We start from the raw sequence: 21,732 nt of genomic DNA on the forward strand, positions 1-21,732 counted from the left end.
GCCTGCAAAATGAGCTGCCACAGGTTCATGCACAGAAGTGCATCTACCCTCAAGGAATAGAGGAGTCTTGATAAGCATGACCCTCGAGAAAAGCAGACAGGAGCAAAAGCAGACGGAAGAAGACCAGCGGCCTTTTAGTCACCGCCTCAGGAAGGACTTAAGGTCTCTAGCCCAGACCTACATGGTACTAAAGGTCTCATGCAGAGGGACAGAGTTGGTGGCAGCTGGTATTAAGAGCTGACCAAGCAGACTAACTTTTTGGCCCGGCCGAAAGGAAGACGGGGAGAATCCTTGTTACTGACCTGGGTCTTGGCAACAGAATGGCCCATATGGGATTCTCAGAGTCTTGGACTATGTTGAGAAAGGGCCTTCCCCTCCTGCAGCTCTCTCATCCTCTCCACCCCACTGCTCTGGTGGTACACCTGAGGCAAACCAGACCCCTAAATTCTCTCCGTACATCAGCCCTTTGGTGTCCTAACCAGCCTACACTGAAGCTTATCACCTCAAACCCTTATCCTTCAAAACTGCCAAATGCCCTGAAAAACCTCTAAGATGTCATGCTTTTCCCTAAACTGGGATCCATCTCCTAAACTGCCTCCTTCATTCCTACCCCTGGGCCACTAGGCACAGTTACAGAGAATCACTCAGTCAAGTAGATTGGTCCATGAAAAATTCATGGGCTGCAGCCCCAGCTGCACCCTCCGAGATGTGCAGCAGCGTATATACTGGGCAGCTCTCCTCTTCCCTTCAGTGACTTCTACTACTTTCAGAATCTCTGAGAATCAGCAAAAAGTGCCCCTCCTTCCAGTTAGTTTACTCTGATATTACTGTACAATCTGGACAGCTCTGCCCTGGGGGTAGGGGGAAACGGGATTCCCAGAGTCCCAGGGGGAAGCATCCCTGGCTGCACACATACATGTGCCCAAATTCTGACAACTCGGCCGCCACCCCCCCCCTCCAGACTTTGGGTCCTCACAGTGTCAGCAGCCTGCACACTCCACACATCCCCAGGGAAAGAGAAGTAGGGTTGGAGTCTGATTGTCACAAATCAGGCTTCTGCAGGTGAGAGAAGAAACCTCAAGGGACGCTCAGCGAAGACTGACATAGGACACAATCATGCATGCGTGTGTACGTATGTGAGTGTGAGCACCAATGACAGTGTGCATGTGTACTCTTCCAAGTGTGTGCATGGCCTTGTCTGCCGTGTGGGCTTATATGCATGAGGCTCTCCCCTACTTCTCCAAGAGTTGATCAGCAGGCCAGAATCTCTTGCCTTCACATTCTGGAATAAGTTCATATATGGTGCCTAGTGTGGTACATGACTTGGACACCTGTCCTGATGGCTCTGACCATGGTCTCCTCAAAGCTCTTGCATCATTCCCACTCCTTCCATTGTCAAATGATGGTTTTGCCTCCATCAATGTGAATCTCCTTGACTTTCTTTCTCAACTGCAAATATATTCATCTTGGTGTGTTTCTTTGGCCTTTTCCCTTCAATTTTAAAGCATGAGGTGTCTGCCTTTTATTCAAGGCTAACAACCCCTATGCTTCTATCAGGGGTCTCCTCTGGACCTTGTGACATTAGTTATGCCCTTCTTCACTTCATTTCTGTCTATTTTCCAGCTGTCCCATACAATCAATTCCATTCCATAAAAACCTTCTCTTGGCTCCCAAGGTCCCACTACCACTCCCTCCCTCTTCTCTCCCAGCCAGGCTTCTGAGAAGAGAGCTCTCCACAATAATTTCCACCTCTTCATCCTCTACACTCTGGTATCCCCCCATCATTTCCTTAATGTTCTTTCACAAGAGTTCTCAGTAACCTCCATGCTGACTTGGAGGATATCTTCACCTTGCTCTTTCACCTGCTGTGTGCTTTTCTGTCTTCTCATTTTGCTTATCTTACTGTGTTTGGGGTCTCCTTTTCGCAGTCCGCAGGTTCGTAGTTCCCGTTGCTTTTGGTGTCTGTCTCCAGTGGCTAAGGTTTGTTCAGTGGGTTGTGTAGGCTTCCTGGTGGAGGGGACTAGTGCCTGTGTTCTGGTGGATGAGGCTGGATCTTGTCTTTCTGGTGGGCCTCTCACGTCTGGTGGTGTGTTTTGGGGTGTCTGTGGACTTATGATTTTAGGCAGCCTCTCTGCTAATGGGTGGGGCTGTGTTCCTGTCTTGCTAGTTGTTTGGCATAGGGTGTCCAGCACTGTAGCTTTCTGGTCGTTGAGTGGAACTCGGTGCTGGTGTTGAGATGGAGATCTCTGGGAGATTTTCACCGTTTGATATTACGTGGAGCTGGGAGGTCTCTTGGGGACCAGTGTCCTGAAGTTGGCTCTCCCACCTCAGAGGCACAGCCCTGACGCCTGGCTGGAGCACCAAGAGCCTTTCATCCACACGGCTCAGAATAAAAGGGAGAAAAAATAGAAAGAAAGAAAGAGGATAAAATAAAATAAAATAGAATAAAATAAAATAAAAATAATTATTATGAAAAAAATTCAAAAAAGTAAAAAAAAAAAAAAAAAAAGAAAAAAAGAACGGACGGACAGAATCCTAGGACAAATAGTGAAAGCAAAGTTATACCGACAAAATCACACACAGAAGCATACACATACACACTCACAAAAAGAGAAAAAGGTTAAAATATATATATATCGTTGCTCCCAAAGTCCACCACCTCAATTTGGGATGATTCATTGTCTATTCATGTATTCCACAGATGCAAGGTACATCATGTTGATTGAGGAGATTTAATCCGCTGCTCCTGAGGCTGCTGGGAGAGATTTCCCTTTCCCTTCTTTGTTTCCCCTGCTCCCGGGGTTCAGCTCTGGATTTGGCCCCGCCTCTGAGTGTAGGTCGCCTGAGGGCGTCTGTTCTTCGCTCAGACTGGACGGGGTTAAAGGAGCAGCTGATTCGGGGGCTCTGGCTCACTCAGGCCGTGGGGGAGGGAGGGGTACGGAGTGCGGGGCGAGCCTGCGGCGGCAGAGGCCGGTGTGACGTGCACCAGCCTGAGGCGCGCCGTGCGTTCTCCCGGGGAAGTTGTCCCTGGATCCCGGGACCCTGGCAGTGGCGGGCTGCACAGGCTCTCCGGAAGGGGGGTGTGGATAGTGACCTGTGCTCGCACACAGGCTTCTTGGTGGCGGCAGCAACAGCCTTAGCGTCTCCTGCCCGTGTCTGGGGTCCGCGCTTTTAGCCGCGGCTCGCGCCCGTCTCTGGAGCTCCTTTAAGCAGAGCTCTTAATCCCCTCTCCTCGAGCACCAGGAAACAAAGAGGGAAGAAAAAATCTCTTGCCTCTTCGGCAGGTCCAGACTTTTCCCCAGACTCCCTCCCGGCTAGCCGTGGCGCACTAACCCCTTCAGGCTGTGTTCAGGCCAACCCCGGTCCTCTCCCTGCGATCTGACCGAAGCCCGAGCCTCAATTCCCAGCCCCGCCCGCCCCGGCGGGTGAGCAGACAAGCCTCTCGGGTGAATGCCGGTCGGCACCGATCCTCCGTGCGGGAATCTCTCCTCTTGCCCTCCGCACCCCTGTGGCTGCGCTATGCTCCGCGGCTTCGAAGCTCCCCCACTCCGCCACCCACAGTCTCCGCCCGCGAAGGGGCTTCCTAGTGTGTGGAAACCTTTCCTCCTTCACAGCTCCCTCCCACTGGGGCAGGTCCCGTCCCTATTCTTTTGTCTCTGTTTTTCCTTTTTTCTTTTGCCCTACCCAGGTACGTGGGGAGTTTCTTGCCTTTTGGGAGGTCTGAGGACATCTGCCAGCCTTCAGTGGGTGTTCTGTAGGAGCTGTTCCACGTGTAGATGTATTTCTGTTGTATCCGTGGGGAGGAAGGTGATCTCCGCGTCTTACTCTTCTGCCATCTTCTCCTGGTCCTCTTTTTCAGTTCTTATTTTACTGGACTACTCTGCACATACGATGCTGACCATTACTTCTTTCTTTAGGACAATCTTGCCTCTATCTTGCTTCCATAATACTTCCCTATGTAGAATCTATCAGTCCGCGTGAGGACCACGCCCAACATACCCGACTAGAGGCTACACTCAGAGTTCCTACAGGTGGCAGCCCCATGTTCTCCTGAGACATGGGAAACCAATGCACAGCCAGTGTGTGGAGATCAAGCTAAGCAGGGCCTGGGTGCAAAGCAGCCATGGGAAGGCCCGGCCAAGATGAATAAGGGGTGGGGGAGGGAGACGGAGAGGGGGAGAGAGTATAAACTTGCTAAGAAGTAGAAATGAGAACAGTGTGGTAGCGCAGAGATAGAGAAGGAAGCACACCCCCTACATTTACTATCTACTGTTCTCAGTTCTGATTTGTTTGAGGGCTTGAGACCTGGCCATTTTTATATCTATGAGTGTTTTACCTTTATAATAAATTTACTGTTTATTCAGCTAGTGTTGATGTTTCTGTGTATTGCAATCAAAAGGAACCTTGACTAAGACAGATACCTGGTACTTTGTAGAGTTTCTTCTCCAAAATGTGCATTTGTGGGTTTTATTGGGCTGAAACCATGGGGCTCATTACTATAATTCTCCCTTGCTCTTTACAGGGAATAACCATATCATTGTATGTCCACCCGATTTTGAGGCTCTAGCAGTAAATGGTCTGGGTCACTTATGTGCAATTTTCAGGGAACTGTGTGCCCATGAAACGAAACTTGACCTGGTGGTCAGGAATGAGGCAGAGATTATGGACACCACTGCTAACCCAGCAATCAGATTCCTGTGATGTCCTCCAATGAACATGTTGGCAAAACTGGGACTTCTCTATTTGCAGCTTCCTGACAGATGATAAAAAATACTTAATTGAAGAACTGAAATTCATCTCAACCTCCCTAAAACAATCTATTTTGGTATAATTTATGACAATTTCCTGGGCATTTGAAGTTCTCAGTTCTCCTTTTATTGACCACTGCTCAGCTCTAACCATCTTTATAGCTGACCTGTTCTCCTCTCCCTCTTGCCCTCATGTGTACTCATCACCGTGCAGCCTACATCATGCTAAATTCTGTACAGGTACTTATACCCTTCCCCCACCTCTCCACTAATCCCTGTACTTCCCTCAATTTAGCCCAAATTGCGTCTTCTCCATGAAGGCTTGCTCAGAGCCTCCAGTTGCAATCCTTTTGGTTTTGGAATTCCTATAGCCCAGAGGTTTTCAACCAAGGGCGATTTTGCCCCCAGGTAACGTTTGGTAACATCTGGAGATATTTTTGTTTGTCTCAATCAGGAAAGGGGAGAGCGCTATTGGCATTTAATTGGTAGAGGCCAAAGAAGCTTCCAAACATCCTAAGGTGCACAAAACAGGCCCCCCAACAAAGAATTATCTAGTCCACAAATGTCGATAATGTTGAGAAACCCTACAGTCGGGCCCAACTTTGGCACCATGCACCCTATCATTTGATTTTACTCATTATGGTGTAGAATCTTAGGGCTGGATGGGAACCTTTAGAAATCATCCTATCGTCTGCCTGAATTTTCTGGGTAAGAAGCAGCTGGTGAAAGTCATAGAGTGGGTCAGTGGCACAGCTTTATCCTGATCCCTGGGCCTTTGACCATTTCCGTTTCATGATGCAGTTGTTTCCTTTCTTCCTTTCTTAACCTGGCTTCTATAAGCCAGGTTAAGATCTATTATGACACATGTAGTAACTCTCTTCTCCAATCTCGTCCCCTCAGCCCAGTACTAGGAACGCAGTACATACTTGTCAGATCAAAATAGCCTCAGGTTTTACAAAATATCACTTGATACCCCTGCAAACATATTTTTTAGAGAACTGAAGGCTTCCTTCCTAGATGTAACCTCTCAAAAGGAAAGACGACTACATCTAAATCACAGAAAGAAGGAATTCTACAGAGACCTTCTGCAGAAGTATTTTCAACATTAATTAGAGTAAATACCAGCCAACTGAGCCTTACACATTTAAATGATGGCGATGAAAATTACCCCCTTACAGCACAGAGGAAAACAGGAAAGGTTTCTACTAAGGGGAAGGATTAACTGAATTTTATAGAGAAACTGGAAAAAACAAAACAAAATTCGACAAAACCCAGAAAGGACAGAAGATTGTATAAGTTTGTAAATTTGATTCCTAGAAGCTCTTCCCATATATAAATAACTAATTTTCCCTGAAAAAAAGTGCATTTAATCAGTTGTTGACACAGAGTTCAAAAAGTCCAGGTTAAGTAACAAATGACAGTAAGACTTTATATTGGAAAAGGAGAGCTAATTGGCCAGTATTCTGCATTTCAGAGGCAGAGCAGTATAAGCAGAAGTTCACGTGTGGGCCTGGAGTGAGTTGATTCCGGATTTGAGTCCTGGCAGCACCCAGCGAAGCTGTGTGACTTTGGTGAATGCCTTATCCCACAAATCCTAGTCTTCTCGGCTTTGAAGTGAGGATCAGTACTAATACTTCCCAAAACATAACATTGTGAGGATTTGATGAAGTAATACAGGAAAAGTACTTGCCCCAGGATCAGGCTAAATCTAAGAGCTGAGTAAAGAACTAATGTTACAACTATTTCTACCTATGATCCTTTAATTTTATTTCTGAAAAAATGGGAAGATCGTTTAGTCCTGTGATGTTAAATTTTTATTTCCTCAGAAGAAATATGACATCCCCTTGCTAATATGAATGAGAACTTTGATCACACTGAAGTCTTCACATTTAAAATAAAACAATAAGCAATAGCTTTTAGATATGCATATGTGGGGCTTTTTTAAATCAGCTGAACAAATCTGTAGGGTTAAGTACCTAGAAAATAATTTAAGCTTCATTTATTTCCTTCCTTCCTTCCTTCCTTCCTTCCTTCCTTCCTTCCTTCCTTCCTTCCTTCCTCCCTTCATTCCTTCCTCCCTTCTTCCCTTTCTCCCTCCCTCCATTAACAAGATGTGCAAATGCATGTATATGAAGTTTTGTGAGAGAGTGTGTCAAGCAGCTAAGTGTTATGGAAAAGTCTGAGAAGGGAAATTTTAGAGCCTCGGTTCCAACCCTGGCTCACACTAGCAATGAGATAGCAGGCAAGTCACTTAACTATCTCTCATCTGTAAAATAAGTGGCTTGGTAGATGATTACTAAGGTTGCTTCTAGCTTTAATTACTGGATTGTAGTCTTATTTCTGGAGAGCCACAGACATCCAATTCAAATAGGTTGTTAAAAATGGTCCTGTCTTTTTTTTTTTTTTTTTTTTTTTTGCGGTACGCGGGCCTTTCACTGTTACGCGCAGTCTCAGCGGCCATGGCTCACGGGCCCAGCTGCTCCGCGGCATGTGGGATCTTCCCGGACCGGGGCACGAACCGGTGTCCCCTGCATTGGCAGACGGACTCTCAACCACTGCGCCACCAGCGAAGCCCGGCCCTGTCTTTTTAATAGTAAGTTCAATCTGTGAGAAAGAGTGAAACACTATTCATTTTTAAAATGATACTTTCCATTTTGAATAGATATCTTGGTCCAATCATTTGGCTACATTCTAAGTTCCAAAACCAGGACTGGCTTTATAGGTGTGTGTTTAATTTCTAGGCCCAGGACTCTTTCATTTTTTTTTAGTTAGAAACCCACATGGACCTCTTTCCCCTGCAGCCACTCTGTATTTGTGTTGGTTTAAAACTGCTTCACCTGCCAGACTGAGGATGTGCAGACAACTGTGCAAAGGAAACACAGTGCCCTCCTTTGGCTTCAAAGGGCAGAGGCTCCATCCTTCGGCTCCAGCCATCTGTAGTGGCCTGAGCTTCTGGGAATTCCCACATCAGTGCAAATGTGTATAAGAGTCTAGTGGACTGTGTAGAGAACTCAGCGAGGAGATGAAAGAGTACTCCTTTGAAAATCTGAGGCTGACAGGCCAAGGAAGAGCCTGGTTCTGTGAAAACCTCCAATGCCCGCTCCCTCCTATTGCTGGTGTTCTTGAACATTTGTTCAAGGCCTGACCGCCTTATTTCAGAAGGAGTCTCTAAAGAGCAGTAAATAGGGAACTATGCATAGAAAGACCCTGACTCCAACTGCTGCTCGTCATGATGATTCAACTTCAAAAACCACTTCTGATCTCCTACTTAGTGTATGCTGTCTTTGAGCTAGGCGGGGAGGACACAGTGGTGAGCAAACACAATGAAGAGCTAATCCCAATTTATCACGGTGGCCTGGCCATCGGGGGTTTACTCCCTAGCCTGTGAAATAAGGATACTACTTACCTCACAGAGCTGGCAGGACGATACAAGGAGATAATAAGTGACCAGGCACTTGAAGAGTTACTTCGTAGAAGTATTTGCAAGGTGCAATGTGGGCACAGCATTTTTAAAAATAGGCAATTTGTTCCTGGAGGTATGTAGAGGTTTTTTCCCCCAATAGGAACAGCTTAAATGGAAGTGGAGATAGGAAGAAATTTAAATGATTTGGCTTTTCTCATTTTCAAACATTGGAACTTGACATCCCGGGCAGCGCCCCTCCCCGGACCAGTCACCTAGGGGAATGCCAGCTGAACAGATAACGCCAACAGAGGAAGAAGATCGTGCCCATTCCAATGCTGGCCATGTCCACCCGTCCAGAGCTTCCTGACCTGCTCTTTTTCCTCTTCCCACACCCGCCTAGTCCCAGCGCCCTGGAGGACAAGGCCCGGCGACCCTGCCCCGACCCCGGGCTCCCGCACTATGTGGGCGGCTGCTGTACAGAGGGTCTGGGAAAAAGAACGAGCGAGCGGACAGGAGGGGCCTCGTCCAGTGGGCGGGGTACGGGGCGGGGCCATGGCCTAATCCGGGAGGCGGGAGCTGCGGACGGACTTGGAAAGGAAGCCGGGGCGAAGCGGGGAGGCTGGACCAGGCTGAGGTGGGCGGGTCCGGGGGCGGGGTCACTGGATGTGCCTCCTGCCAGTGCGGGCGGAGCCGGGGCTAAACTGGGAGAGGCAGGGCCGAGAGGAGGTGGGTGGGGCCTGAGGGGAGGGTCCCTGGTGGGGCGGGGTGCACAGCGCGCGGGGGCTGAGCCCAGACAGTCTGTCAGCGCGCGGGCTCCAGAGCTGCTCTTCGTGCCGGAGCCCGGGACGGGGCGCCCCGGGGAAGGAGGGCGAAGGGCCGCGGCGATGGCTCCGCCGGGACTCCTGGAGTCCGCTGTCCTCGCCGCAGCTGTCTTCGTGGGAGGCGCCGTGAGTTCGCCGCTCGTGGCCCCGGGTGAGTGCCCTGTAGCAGCCGGGGCGCGCAGGAGGAGGCGAGGGATCGGGACTGTAGTCCCGCTGCTCTTCGAGCTGCCCTGGTCCTGGCACAGCCGTAGGATCCCGGCGCTGAACATCTGGCTGTCTGGGGGTGGCCCGGGCCGGGCGCGACGCGTGGAGATGGCTCCCGTCCCTCCCAGCCTGCTCGGCTCCCGCCTTCCCTCCTCCGAGGACCTGTTACCCCCCGGCCCCACCTCTGAGCTGTCTGGCGTGTAGGGACCCGGCCGGCTCTTGCCTTCCTCGGGAGCCCTTCCGCCCGGGCCCAGCAACCTGGAGCCCCTGCGGACCCCTTTCCTGCCCTTGTCCTCAAAGGCCCCGCGAGCGGAAGATCGTGACACCGGGCACCGGGTGCGCTGTCGCCGCCTTCCCCCTCCTCCTTTTTTTTTTTTTAAATCTTAAAACCTTGAGGAGTTACAATTTCTTTCCTTTCCAAGTTTTAATTTATTTTCGTGGTTGATGGATTCTTGTAACAGGTTGGGGATTTCTGGTTTCCTCCCACATATCCTGGATAAGTCAGGCTTGGAAAAACGGAAGGCGTGTTTGTAAACTTACCTTTTTGTTTTTCTTCTTTGAGTTGATTCCTGTCACCACAAAAGGAACCTTCTGTGGTCAGAGCAGGAAGCCACCAGCAGAGATGATAAAATGCTGTCCCCAGTGATGAACTTGGAGCAGTTTTTAATTGAAATCTAAGAGGAGGTGTAACTTTTACGGAAGTCCTTTCTCACACTCTTGTTTTTATAATTATAGACACCAGGGATTCCTTACCACCGAGCCCCTTCTTAACTGCCACCTTACAGCAGTAGTTTAAAAAAAAAAAAAAGTATACCTTCTTGTCCAGCTGGGGTTCCTAGAGCCTGGAATCTTACGTCAGCAAGCTCTTCCAAGCTTGAGCAGCTCCTCTTCAGTCCAAATAATAAGCAATAACTGGAAGCCTTCCAACCATAACTATCTCCTCCATAGAAACACATATACTGCTCTTCACTCCTAAGAAGAATCCACTTGCTTACAGCTTTTAAACTGGCTTATCACTCTGGCCTTCACTTTTTCGTAGAAATCAGAATACGTTAGGAAGGGAACATATGTCTCCTGAGTCTTTATTAGCAGATCTGTATTTCCTTCAGCCATCCACCCTGAGGAAATGGCCGCTAGTGACATGTATTATTGGATGGGAGATTTTGGTTTTCACCCTGCATTTCATTGCTGAGACAGGTAGATGCATCATCAGGTTCCAATTGGACCCCAGGCTGTAGACAGTACTTAGAGGGCTAGAGTCAGTTGCTCCAGAATTTGAAGAGCTTGACCTGGGAGGGAAACTGTTAATAATTGAGCACATGATGCATGTAATCAGTCAGAGCAGGAGAAATCATCTGTAGAGTGAGTTTGTGTTTTGATGGACCTTTGAGCAACACACAGCTTTCAGGACTGGAATGTGATGACAAAACTCTTAATTACACAGTATAACACTTTAGAAGAATGAGGTATCTAAAAAGGAAAGGGTACGGAGTACAAATGTGCCAGTGTGACTTGAGACCTGTTTTGTGATGAAAAGATGCCCTGACCAGCCAACATCTGGTCCCCGTGGAACCTAAGATGGTGTTAATGTTTGTAGGGAATGTTTTAGGGAAGCAGGGAGAAAGATGGGGAGCAATGTTGAGTGCCTGCTATGTGTCAAGCTTTGAGTTGGGCACTTTATATTCATTTTTATACTTATTTCTCAATTCTGTGAAGTTATTTCCAGTGAGGCACCTGAGGCCCAGAAAGATTAAACAATTGGCCCAACATCACATAGCTAGTGTATCCATCAGCATTCAGTCCAAGAAGCAGAATCACTAGGAGGGGAGTGTGTGTGTATGTGTGTCTATGTGTATCTTTATCTTTGATAACCCAGTCTGCTTGATTCCAAAGTTCATTCTCTTTGCACTATACTGCACTGCTCCCCAGAGAGAAAATAGAAAAGAAATCACCTTCAGCCGTCTTGCTGAGATTCTAAGATAGGGAGTTTAGGACATCATAATATTGTAAACATGGGGTTATCAGAAGATGGGAAGTAGAGAAAAGAAGGACAGTTAAGTGCACAGTGGGTAGTGGCAAAGTCTCTGACTTCCTGCCTAGTAGAAGAATCTCATTAAGCTTAAGAATCTCATTAAGCTTCTCATTAAGCAGCATTCGAAACTATATACCACCAGCACCAGAAGGGATGGTTTTCCACATCTTGGCTTATTTATGTCTTTTAACTTCTCTGGTTACTTAGGGCTTAGTTTCTCTGCAGACAGTGGGCATGGCCTTTGAGTAAGGAGTGGGCTGAAAAGGACCATGGGCTGGTGAATGAGAGGTGCCCTCTCCTGGGGCTCTGTGGGCTTCCATCCAGACTCCTGATTCCTCATTTAGATGCTAACGATAAGCTTTATTAAATTCTGGGTTCTCCTTTGGCCAGGTAGCTGCCTAGCTGTATATTTACATTAATCTTAGTCAGTGGACAGAATGTTTTGAGAAGGCACTCCTTGGAGCTTGGGCTTCCCTGCCCAAATTTCATTTAAAGAGAAAATGCAAAATTCGAGGCGTGCCTGTCCTTCCCTATCTCCCCATCCCCACCCCATCCCCGCCCCCAAATAAATCAAAATATTTGAGAGTTTCAGTAGTCGCATTTGAATGAGAGAGACCAAAGCCCCAGGTGATAGAGAAAAAAGTTTTCATTATTACTTTTTAAAAAATTGTCTCTGATGTTGAAGTTTAATTACACGTTGGGGCAAAAGAGTTGTTATTTGACACCAAAAAAAACATGATTTAAATTGTCATTGGTTAAAACTATTATGTTGAGTTGTTTCTGAGAATTTTAGGGCAGTTACTTCGGAAATTCTAAGGATTTGGTGGACTGCTGAAAGCAGGGAGAACAGTGAGTCTGGCTAAAATTGGAATCTGCAGTTAGTACACTGTGGGCCCTTTTCAGAGGAAGGAATGCAGTGTTTATGATACCTGTTTTGTGGCAGGCTCTGGTCTAAGTACTCAGATCATTTAATTCTTACAACATCCTGTCAGCTATATAGTTTTATTCCTCCATGTATAGATGAGGAAGTTGAATTCTGAGAAGTTAACTTGAAAAGGTCACTTACCTGTGTAAGTTGGATTTTGACGTGGACTCACATGTATTCAATTCTGAGGCCTGTTATTGTTACCAAATCATTTTGTTTTTCTTTAGAGTGAGGAATTTATTTTTACTGTAAGATATTTATAAAGAATCATTAATAGGATAATGGCATGATAGAGTAGAAAGAGCACCAAGCTCTAAGTCAGAACCCTGGACTTGAAATGTGCCTGCCGCTTTCTGGAGTGTGGCTCTCTCTGCCTCCATTTTCTTGCCTGGAAAATGGGTGTGTGCCAACCCCTATCTTTTTCTGCCTTACTGGCTGCTAGTGAGGAGCAAATGAGCTGGTGTCTCTGAAAGGTCTTGGCAAATGGCAGAGTGGTATATATCTTCTATCCTGTGTATCTTTTTTCCTGTATTTCTTACCCAAAGTGCCCATTAGACTAGACTTATAATGTCAACCAAACAACTGTCTAATAAATGTAGACCACACATGTTTTCATTCTGGAAGTGGTGAGGGTTTTGCAGTCATAGGTTCATTGTAAATATATAAAGTCTGGAGTGACACCTCAGATTCATGAGTTTGCTGCCATTGACTGGGAGTTAAGTAGCCAAACCTTTTTTTCCCATTTCTCCTCAGCTAAAATACAGTGCTCTTGGTATTTCTGGATAATTCCCCAAAAGATCTAAAGTTTTGGGGGAAAGGGAGAGAATAACACTTGATCTCATTACTCCAAGACACTTGTCACTGTCAGCCTATTTCATTCTGGTCTTCTTTGTATGTATTTTCTACTTGGAGGGGATCATAATGCAAAGATACTTTTCTACCTGGCATTTTTTACCTAATGTTATACTTAAAGGCTTCTCCATTTCCCTACACACCCACAAAGTGGCTGCATAATATTGCATTACATGGTTCTCTGTCTTCTATCTCACTGTGCTTCCATTTTAGATTTTAGATTTTGCTAATTTTTTTCCACTCTGCGGCATGTGGGATCTTCCCGGACCGGGGCAAGAACCCGTGTCCCCTGCATCGGCAGGCGGACTCTCAACCACTGCGCCACCGCTAATTATTTTTAAACGAATTTTAAAAGTCATTGTTTAGTGAACATCTATGCAAAACTTTGTCTGGATATTGATGACTTCCATAGAAAATGGGTTCCTGAAAAGGCAATGTTGGGGTCAAAGGTATTCATGTTTGAGGCCATTGATGCCACCAACCTTAGTGACCTGAAGGTTGTTCCAGTTTACATTCTCACAGCAGTGGTCAAAAGACTCACTTTTCATACCATTGGCATTTTCTCTGAAAAACATATTTGCTAAATTGTAAGGCAAAAATTTATACCTTGATTGTTTAAATGTGTATGTCTTTGATTACTAATAGTTGACTATTTTCTTCTAGTATAATATTTGAGCCATTTGCACATGCCTGTAATCCTTTACGGACAATTCTGAAATCTGAAAAACTCCGAAAACCAGAAGATTTTTGAGGCTTTTTGCATACTTCGTTGGCGGGTGAAACCTAACCTGAACCAGTGTGAATATTGCTAAGTTTTGGCTGCAGTAATAATAATGAGTTTGATTTCTGAGTGTTACATAATGTGTGCTAAATGCATTGTTACCTTTCTAGAATTACAAAGTCTGAATTTCGAGGCACATCTGACCTCCAGGCTTTCAGATAAGGGATTATGGTCCTGCATTTCCTCTTTCGTGACTCATCTGCTCTTGTTTGCGGGCAGCCAAGTGTAAAACTGCTCAAAATAGTAAAATACCCTATGGAGAAAAAGAACTCCTCAAATGCGTGGCACGTCGTGAAAAGAAGCACTGCTTTGGTCTTTTAGTGGGGAATCTAATAAAGCAAAGATACTTTGGCAAAGCTGAGGTTTCGTCTGTTCTAGGTGGGTTTAGGGATGGGTGCCCATTATAATGGAAACTCTGCTTTCCTCTGCCAGTTATTGACACAGCTTTCTTTGTAAGGGAGAAAAGAAATGGAATCCGCCCAAGGGACTTTTGGGGGAGGGAAGGTTGGTAGAGGGTGGTGGATACCCCCGGCAAACTGAGTTCCCGTGCCCAGTCATCTCACCTTGAGGATCCTCGTGCCAAACTTGTTGAACTCAGGGATCTTCTATCCCCCCTTTGCCGTGCCCCAAGTTTCCTGCCTTCTTGTCTTTGTTCATCTCAGGATCCCAAACAGCTTCCAGTTCTTCCCGACTCTCCCCTCCCCCCATTTTGTTTGCACACCCCTGGGTATAACTGCATTCCAACTACTAAGAAAGTGCCTGTTGTACAGAGGGCGAAGAAATTTTGAGCCACTTTCCTCATCTGTGTTGTGGAGAAAATACGGCAGAGTTGCCTCATTGGCATCGTTGTGACAATTACATGAGATAAAAATGTGAGGGTGCCTTGCGCAGTGTTTGGCATGTAGTAAATGCTAAAAATATATGTTATTATTACTTTGTCCTTAACCAAATACTATCTGTCATAGCTCTCAGATGGGACAAAGTTGCTGGCCGCTCCAGAATTTTCCTTTCGGGCTCTCTGCCGTTGCCTGAGGTGTCCCCTGACTCATATGGCTCCTGAGCACAGGCTGCTGAGGCTGCGGTGTCATGGGCACGAGGTTGAGGAAGCAAGTTGGGCAGCGCCAAGGTGCCAGGGGAGGAGTAGGGACCAGTGAGCCTGGCAGGGAGCTCTCTCGGGGTGCAGGGGATATGTGGGGCTGAGCCATTATCTACCAAAATTAGGCAACGAACGAGAAAAGGAAAAAAAGAAAGAAACCGTGAATCTTTATAAGGGTAGATAGAATGTGGCAGTTTCTTTGGGAAGAATTTTGAAAAATTCACCAACTGGTTTTTCTTTATCCGGTGGATTTGTAGCTACAGTCACAAAGTTTTGAGTTTTCCCCTAGGATTGGTGTAATCATCCCATTGACATCCTGTTTGATTATCCAGGGTTGAACTGGTCATTGTTCATCTTCTCATTGTTCACCGGTGAATGTTATGTTGAAGTAGGATATAATTAGAAATATATATAATATAAATAATAATATATAATATATGATATGTATAATATATGTGTAATAAGAAATATATTTAGTCTCTGTCCTCAGTTCGTGATGCAAACTTCCTCAGACCCTTGGGATTTCCTAAATGATAGGAGTGTCTTTTCTTTGTGAGGAGCCCCCTTTGAGCAAATGCTAATGAGGGGACTTAGGGTGGTACCCCTGATACCCTCAGGATGGGGCTGGTCACCTGAAGGAGGGTAGGAGTAGAGGGTTGAAACTTTCAGCCTCACCCAGCCACCTCTTCCCCGAAAGCACAGATTAAGTGCTTTAAAAATTTGAATAACAAGACTTGATGAGTTTCTGGGTTGGTGACCGTAAAGAGATGTGTGGAGAGTAGCGCACCCAGAGGGCACGGAAACCCCACCCCTTTCCCCGTCCCTTGCCCTGTGCACCTCTCCCCTGTCTGTTCCCGAGTTGTGTCCTTTTATAATCAACTGGTGATCTAGTAAGCAGAATGTTTCCCTGAGTTCTGTGAGCTACTCTAGCAAATGAATTGAACTCAAGGAGGGGGTCATTGGAACCTTCAATCTATAGCCAGTTGATCAGAAGTACAGGTGACAACCTGGACTTAACATTGGCATCTGATGGATGGGGGGCTGGGGAGTGCGGTGGGGAGTCTTTGGGTCTGAGCCCTTAACTTGCGGGATCGGATGCTCTCTCCAGGTAGTGTAGGAAATTGAGTTAGTTTCTTGGTGGTGCGGGGGAAACACATGCTGGAATGAGGAGGTAGAACCCTGTAGCATTAAGGCTGACGATCTCCTTAAAGCTTATTAAGCAGACGAGGATACTGAGTCAGCCTAGCCAGGTCTTAAGGGGGTTCTTTACTCTGTCTAGGACGCTTCCCACTGTATGAAAGCTGTCTCTCCACCTCAGTGGACCCCGCTTTGATGCTTCTGGCAAGGTCTACACTTGCACTTGGTCCTTACGCTCCGGGGCCTGGTTTCTCAGCTCTCTGGATCTGGGGTGAGCAGGCCCTGAGGAGAATGACTTTGGCTAACTGACTCCTGTGAGTAATTGTGTTGTTCTTAGTCACGTAATGTTAGCGTCAGAGGGGACTCAGTGTTCCTCTTATAGTTCGTCCCTCCCTTTGCATATGGGGAAGCTTCAGGTTCAGGAGCCGGCGGGAATCAGGAAGGGCCGTAGCCCATAGTCGAGGAGCAGAACGTTAGATTTGGTGAGGGAGGGCCTGTGTGTGTGTCTTGGTCACTGTCCAAGGCCCAGATCCAAGCACAGGACCCGGAACAGAGCAGATGCTTAAAAACATTGGAATGAAGGAAGGAAGGAAGGAAAGAAGCCAGGGGTGGAATCCAGGTGTTTTGACTCAGCCCAAGGTGTTTTCTTTATACTAAAGTGAAGACTTATGCTTTCCAAAATCATCCCTAAGTCTTAGCTGTAAGTCTCCTCCTCCATCTCCCTTCCCGAAATGGAAAGAGACTGCTTTGTTTGTCAGCCTCCACGGGCTATATTGCTCTGAAAGCCTGAGGCAGAGACTCTGGTTAAGGAGAAAAAAAGAATGACAATAAAAAAGTAAGCAGATACTGCCTTATCAGGTGAGTATGCTGGAACATCAACACATTTGAATGTGTTAGTGAAAATTTTCAGTGCAAAGGTTTTCAAAACTCAAATCCATTCGTGAAGTTCTTTTCAATGACAAACTGAATTCAGTTGTGTTGCTACACCAGTACTTTAAATGCATCTATTAGTTTTATGTATATATATATCATATTCCCAATTTTATAATACTTTATACCTTTCCTTTATACCTTCGTTTCACAGGTTAATTCTTTAAGTTATTTACTCATTCAGCAAATATTAGCCAAGTGCCTTACTGGGGTGCAAGACACTAGGATGAAGTGATGCGAATAGAATAGACACAGTCTGTGCCTTTACGGAGCCAGCGCAGGTTATCAGGGAGGATGATTAAACAAGCAATAATGATAAAATGTCATTACTACCTCGATAAGGAAAGTATGGCACTGGGTCAGAGTACCTGACCTGGGGCTGGAGGTGGGATGAGAGTTGAGTACAGGTTGAGCAAGACTTTCTGGAGGAAATGAAGTGTGAATTTATAGTCGTAAAAGTGTCAGCATTAGTCAGGTGAAGGGGACACGTGGTTGTGGAACAGAGGAGGTGAGAACGAGCAAAGCCATAGCATTGGTCCCTAAACTTGAGCATGCATCAGAATTAACTAGAATGCTGGTCAAAACACAGGTAGATCGCTCTCCCCCTCCTCCAGTGTCTGTAGGTCTGGGAAGGAACTGGAGAATTTGCATTTCTAACTGCTTCCCAAATGATGCTGTCTAAGTATCTTTTTTTTTTTTTTAACATCTTTATTGGGGTATAATTGCTTTACAATGGTGTGTTAGTTTCTGCTTTATAACAAAGTGAATCAGTCATACATAAACATATGTTCCCATATGTCTTCCCTCTTGCGTCTCCCTCCCTCCCACCCTCCCTATCCCACCCCTCCAGGCTGTCACAAAGCACCGAGCCAATATCCCTGTGCCATGCGGCTGCTTCCCACTAGCTATCTACCTTACTACGTTTGTTAGTGTGTATATGCCCATGACTCTCTCTCGCCCTGTCACAGCTCACCCTTCCCCCTCCCCATAACCTCAAGTCCGTTCTCTAGGAGGTCTGCGTCTTTATTCCTGCTTTACCCCTAAGTTCTTCATGACATTTTTTTTTCTTAAATTCCATATATATGTGTTAGCATACGGTATTTGTCTTTTTCTTTCTGACTTACTTCACTCTGTATGACAGACTCTAGGTCTATCCACCTCATTACAAATAGCTCAATTTCGTTTCTTTTTATGGCTGAGTAATATTCCATTGTATATATGTGCCACATCTTCTTTATCCATTCATCCGATGATGGGCACTTAGGTTGTTTCCATCTCCGGGCTATTGTAAATAGAGCTGCAATGAACATTTTGGTACATGACTCTTTTTGAATTTTGCTTTTCTCAGGGTATATGCCCAGTAGTGGGATTGCTGGGTCATATGGTAGTTCTATTTGTAGTTTTTTAAGGAACCTCCATACTGTTCTCCATAGTGGCTGAACCAATTCACATTCCCACCAACAGTGCAGGAGTGTTCCCTTTTCTCCGCACCCTCTCCAGCATTTATTGTTTCTAGATTTTTTGATGATGGCCATTCTGACTGGTGTGAGATTATATCTCATTGTAGTTTTGATTTGCATCTCTCTAATGATTAACGATGTTGAGCATTTGTCTAAGTATCTTAACCTGGAAATCCGTCCCCTCTTCATGGGCTAGTCGTCCTGTTTTCCTGCCCATCCTTGAAGCTGAAATATAGGATAACACTTCCAGGAAACCCTTCCTAGGCATTCTCAGTGATTTTATCTCCTGTGAATATACATCTTGAGTCCATGAATACATGTTGGATCTATTGTATGTTATTTAACATAGAATCATAGGCAGTTGTTTCCACTGTGTTTTGTGTTAACTAGACAGCAGAGCACATAAGACACACTCAAATATTTGATTACTTGATCAGGTTTATTTCTTGCAACCTCTATGAGGAGCAGGTTGCTCTATTCTGTTTTGTAGAGATGAGGAAACAGATGTACAGAGGGATAACCAAGATGAAGAGAAGTGAAATGTCTCATTCAAGTCCTAGATGAGGGGAAGCCAAAGCTATATATATGTTAATTGTTCTCAAATGTTCTTTGTTGTTATGTGAAATTACATGTACTCCATGCTCAGCGCTACTGGTGGAAGGATGGCCTTATATTTATTTACTATTATTATTTTTTTACTTTTTCATTGTAGGTCCATCTACTGAAAGAGAAAACTAAGGCAGTTTATTATTTGAATGTAGATTTTGTCCTTAGTGGAAAATGAGTGATTATCCAAGGAATTCTTCAGGAATTGTCTATTTACTTTTAGAGTACATATTTGAAGGGACTAATTCAATTTACATGTCATTAGATTTTGAAATGATTTTTATAAAGTTTTGGTATGAGGGAGATATTTTAAAAAATCTATTTCAGTTTCCTGAAAAGACACAGATTAAACAATTATGCCATTACCCTTCTTAGGTGGCCAGCTAAGTTTAGCTGAGTAGTCGGAGATTTATAAAGAACCTGTACATAACATGTCACGTGATAGGTAAGGGTCACAAACAAACAACAAATTCTTTTCAATATCAGTAACATGCCAATCCTTCCTCCCGCATGCATATTATGAACATAATGTGGTTCTCTGAGATTCCTGTAACGGGTAGAAGTTGGAAGAATTCACTGGGTTTTCTGTCTCACAATATAACTCGGGAACACTAATTTTCAAATATTCCAATGGCTCTCCATAGCTGGAAGTCTCCAACACAATCATGTGAATTATTCACATTATAAGAAACGGCAGCCCGGAATTTCCTGGCATTGGTGAAGTGGCAGATGGCTAATGAACAGGCATTCCTTCATTTTTCTTTGCATGTTTGTGCTATAGAGTTGTATGGCCTGAATGCTTCTGAGGCTTCCTCAATTCTTTCCAACCTCCTCCTCCACTATTAAAGCAAAACACAAAACAACCACCCACAGGAAAAAAAAAAGAGGCATGGGCTATCGCTTAAAGCCAGATGATAGAGCCAAGGAAGCTGGGTTTTGAAGGTAAAACTCATTTCCCATGCATGATTGCCAAGTCAGTGTCTTGATAGTCTTTGCGGGTAAAACAGGTAGATATTCCATACAAACAGCATGCAATTCATTTAAAAATGAGGGCCTTCTTTGAGGTACTGTTAGGTGTTGTGTAGGTATATAAAATGAACAACAAACTTGGTTTCCGTTCTCTACTAACTTGTGATTGAGAAGGGAGAGGAGATAAGCTATGAATACAAATTGTTATAGAATAATGGAGGATGTATTTGGTATCATCAGAGACCTACAGACGAAGTGCCACGTGGGATCACAGAGGAGAGAGACTTTCCTTCTGATAGAAGGGATGGAAAAGCCTTGAGAGCCTAAAACTTGGCATTTTAAGCAGACCTTAAAGGGGAGTGTGGGGATGGCAGCCCAGCAAAAGGAACAGTTTGTGCAGAGGTGTGGAGATAGGTCAGGAGAGGTCAGTGCAGACCTGGTGAGACTGCAGAGGGTGGGTTGAGGCTAGGCTCTGGGGCTCCTGAAACTAGGTGCTTGACTGTGCAAGCAGTTGGGGGCTAAGGATGGGGTGCAGTGCAGGACAGGGGACCAGAAGGGCCCTCAGGCATTGCAGTGTGATGGAAGAGCTCCAGATGCTGAGCTGAGTAAGACCTGAGTACCAGACATGGCCCCAGTACTTTCAACAAGGCCATTGAGATTGCTGTGCTGTTTCCTCATCTGGAGAAAAGGGGGAGGGTTGGGGGTGGGCAGGGAGAGGGGGAGGGAAGGAGAGGGAGAGAGAATGAATATACCTGTTCTTTATACATCTCAAAGTTGTTTGGAGGATCAAACGAATAATGTAGTCCTTTGTAAGTAATACAAATATGACCTATATAGTGTATAGGTTTAATATCATGCATATGATATATAGATAGAAACAAGTTTTCCAAGTTTGCTGGGAAATTAGAATTATGAAGTAAGTGCAGTGAATCGTCTTGGTGGTGTGAAGGCCAGAAAGTGCTCATGAATGGTAAAGGCTAGAGTAAATCCTCTGAAATTGTGTAAATCATCTTGCCTCTTGAATTCTTCATTGCTTAACATTTATTTTTAGAGGACTGTTGTGCATGTCCAGCTTTTGCGCTAGCTATTGTTGGTCAAGTTCTCATTGTTTTCTTCTCTCTCCAGGCGAGCCCAGGTCAGGAGGGCAGTGCTGGCCATCAGTGTTTAGGGTCGTGTCTTTAAATAAAACATGCAGATCAACACTGCGTTGATTTATAAAACCCTGCTTGGCTAAGGGCTCTATCTCTCTGTCACTTCTGGCAAGTCCGTTTTCTTAGTCCCTTGATTTCTTATAACGTGACCGAATAGATTTGGGGGAGGAAAAATAACTCACTTGAAAGTAATTTAGTGTACATTAGGTGCCTTCATATTATGGACATAGTGCTTACAGAGACAGAGGACTTGGTGTGTCTTAGTGCCTGGGAGCCGGTGGGATAGGAAGCGGGGAGTCTTCAAGGAAGGAAGAATTCTTTTGCTTGAACCATATGATAAAGTAGTTGATCTTTTCCATGTCATTCAGTGATGCACCTTGATATATAAATAAGACTCTTGACTTTGAGTCAATGTGGTATAATAAAGGCTATATATATGTGTGTGTGTGTATATATATGTGTGTGTGTGAATATATATGTGTGTGTGTGTATATATATATTTGGTTTTTGTCCCATGTTCCTAGCACAAAACTCATAAACCCTTGGAATTTTCTGAGTGATAGGAGTGTCTTTTGTTATTCTTAATGAGGCCTTTAGACTATATCTGAGTTCACCCT

At 45.2% G+C, this 21,732-nt stretch overlaps 1 protein-coding gene across 2 annotated transcripts in view; it reads left to right on the forward strand.

The window, feature by feature from the left end:
* The first annotated feature begins 8,945 nt into the window (after positions 1 to 8,945).
* The window catches only part of RELL1 (RELT like 1), a 72,187-nt gene continuing 59,400 nt past the window's right edge, over positions 8,946 to 21,732 (forward strand). Inside the window, exon 1 of one of the 2 annotated variants that reach the window (XM_027103187.1) lies at positions 8,946 to 9,123. In XM_027103187.1, the coding sequence (XP_026958988.1) occupies positions 9,036 to 9,123 (88 nt within the window). In that variant the 5' untranslated portion in view covers positions 8,946 to 9,035. The remainder of the gene's footprint in view (positions 9,124 to 21,732) is intronic. The other variant, XM_027103186.1, reaches the window with a different exon arrangement.

Source organism: Aethalodelphis obliquidens, unplaced genomic scaffold, assembly GCF_003676395.1.
Source record: "Aethalodelphis obliquidens isolate GAN/ISIS:26980383/991018 unplaced genomic scaffold, ASM367639v1 scaffold6, whole genome shotgun sequence".
NCBI lineage: Eukaryota > Metazoa > Chordata > Mammalia > Artiodactyla > Delphinidae > Aethalodelphis > Aethalodelphis obliquidens.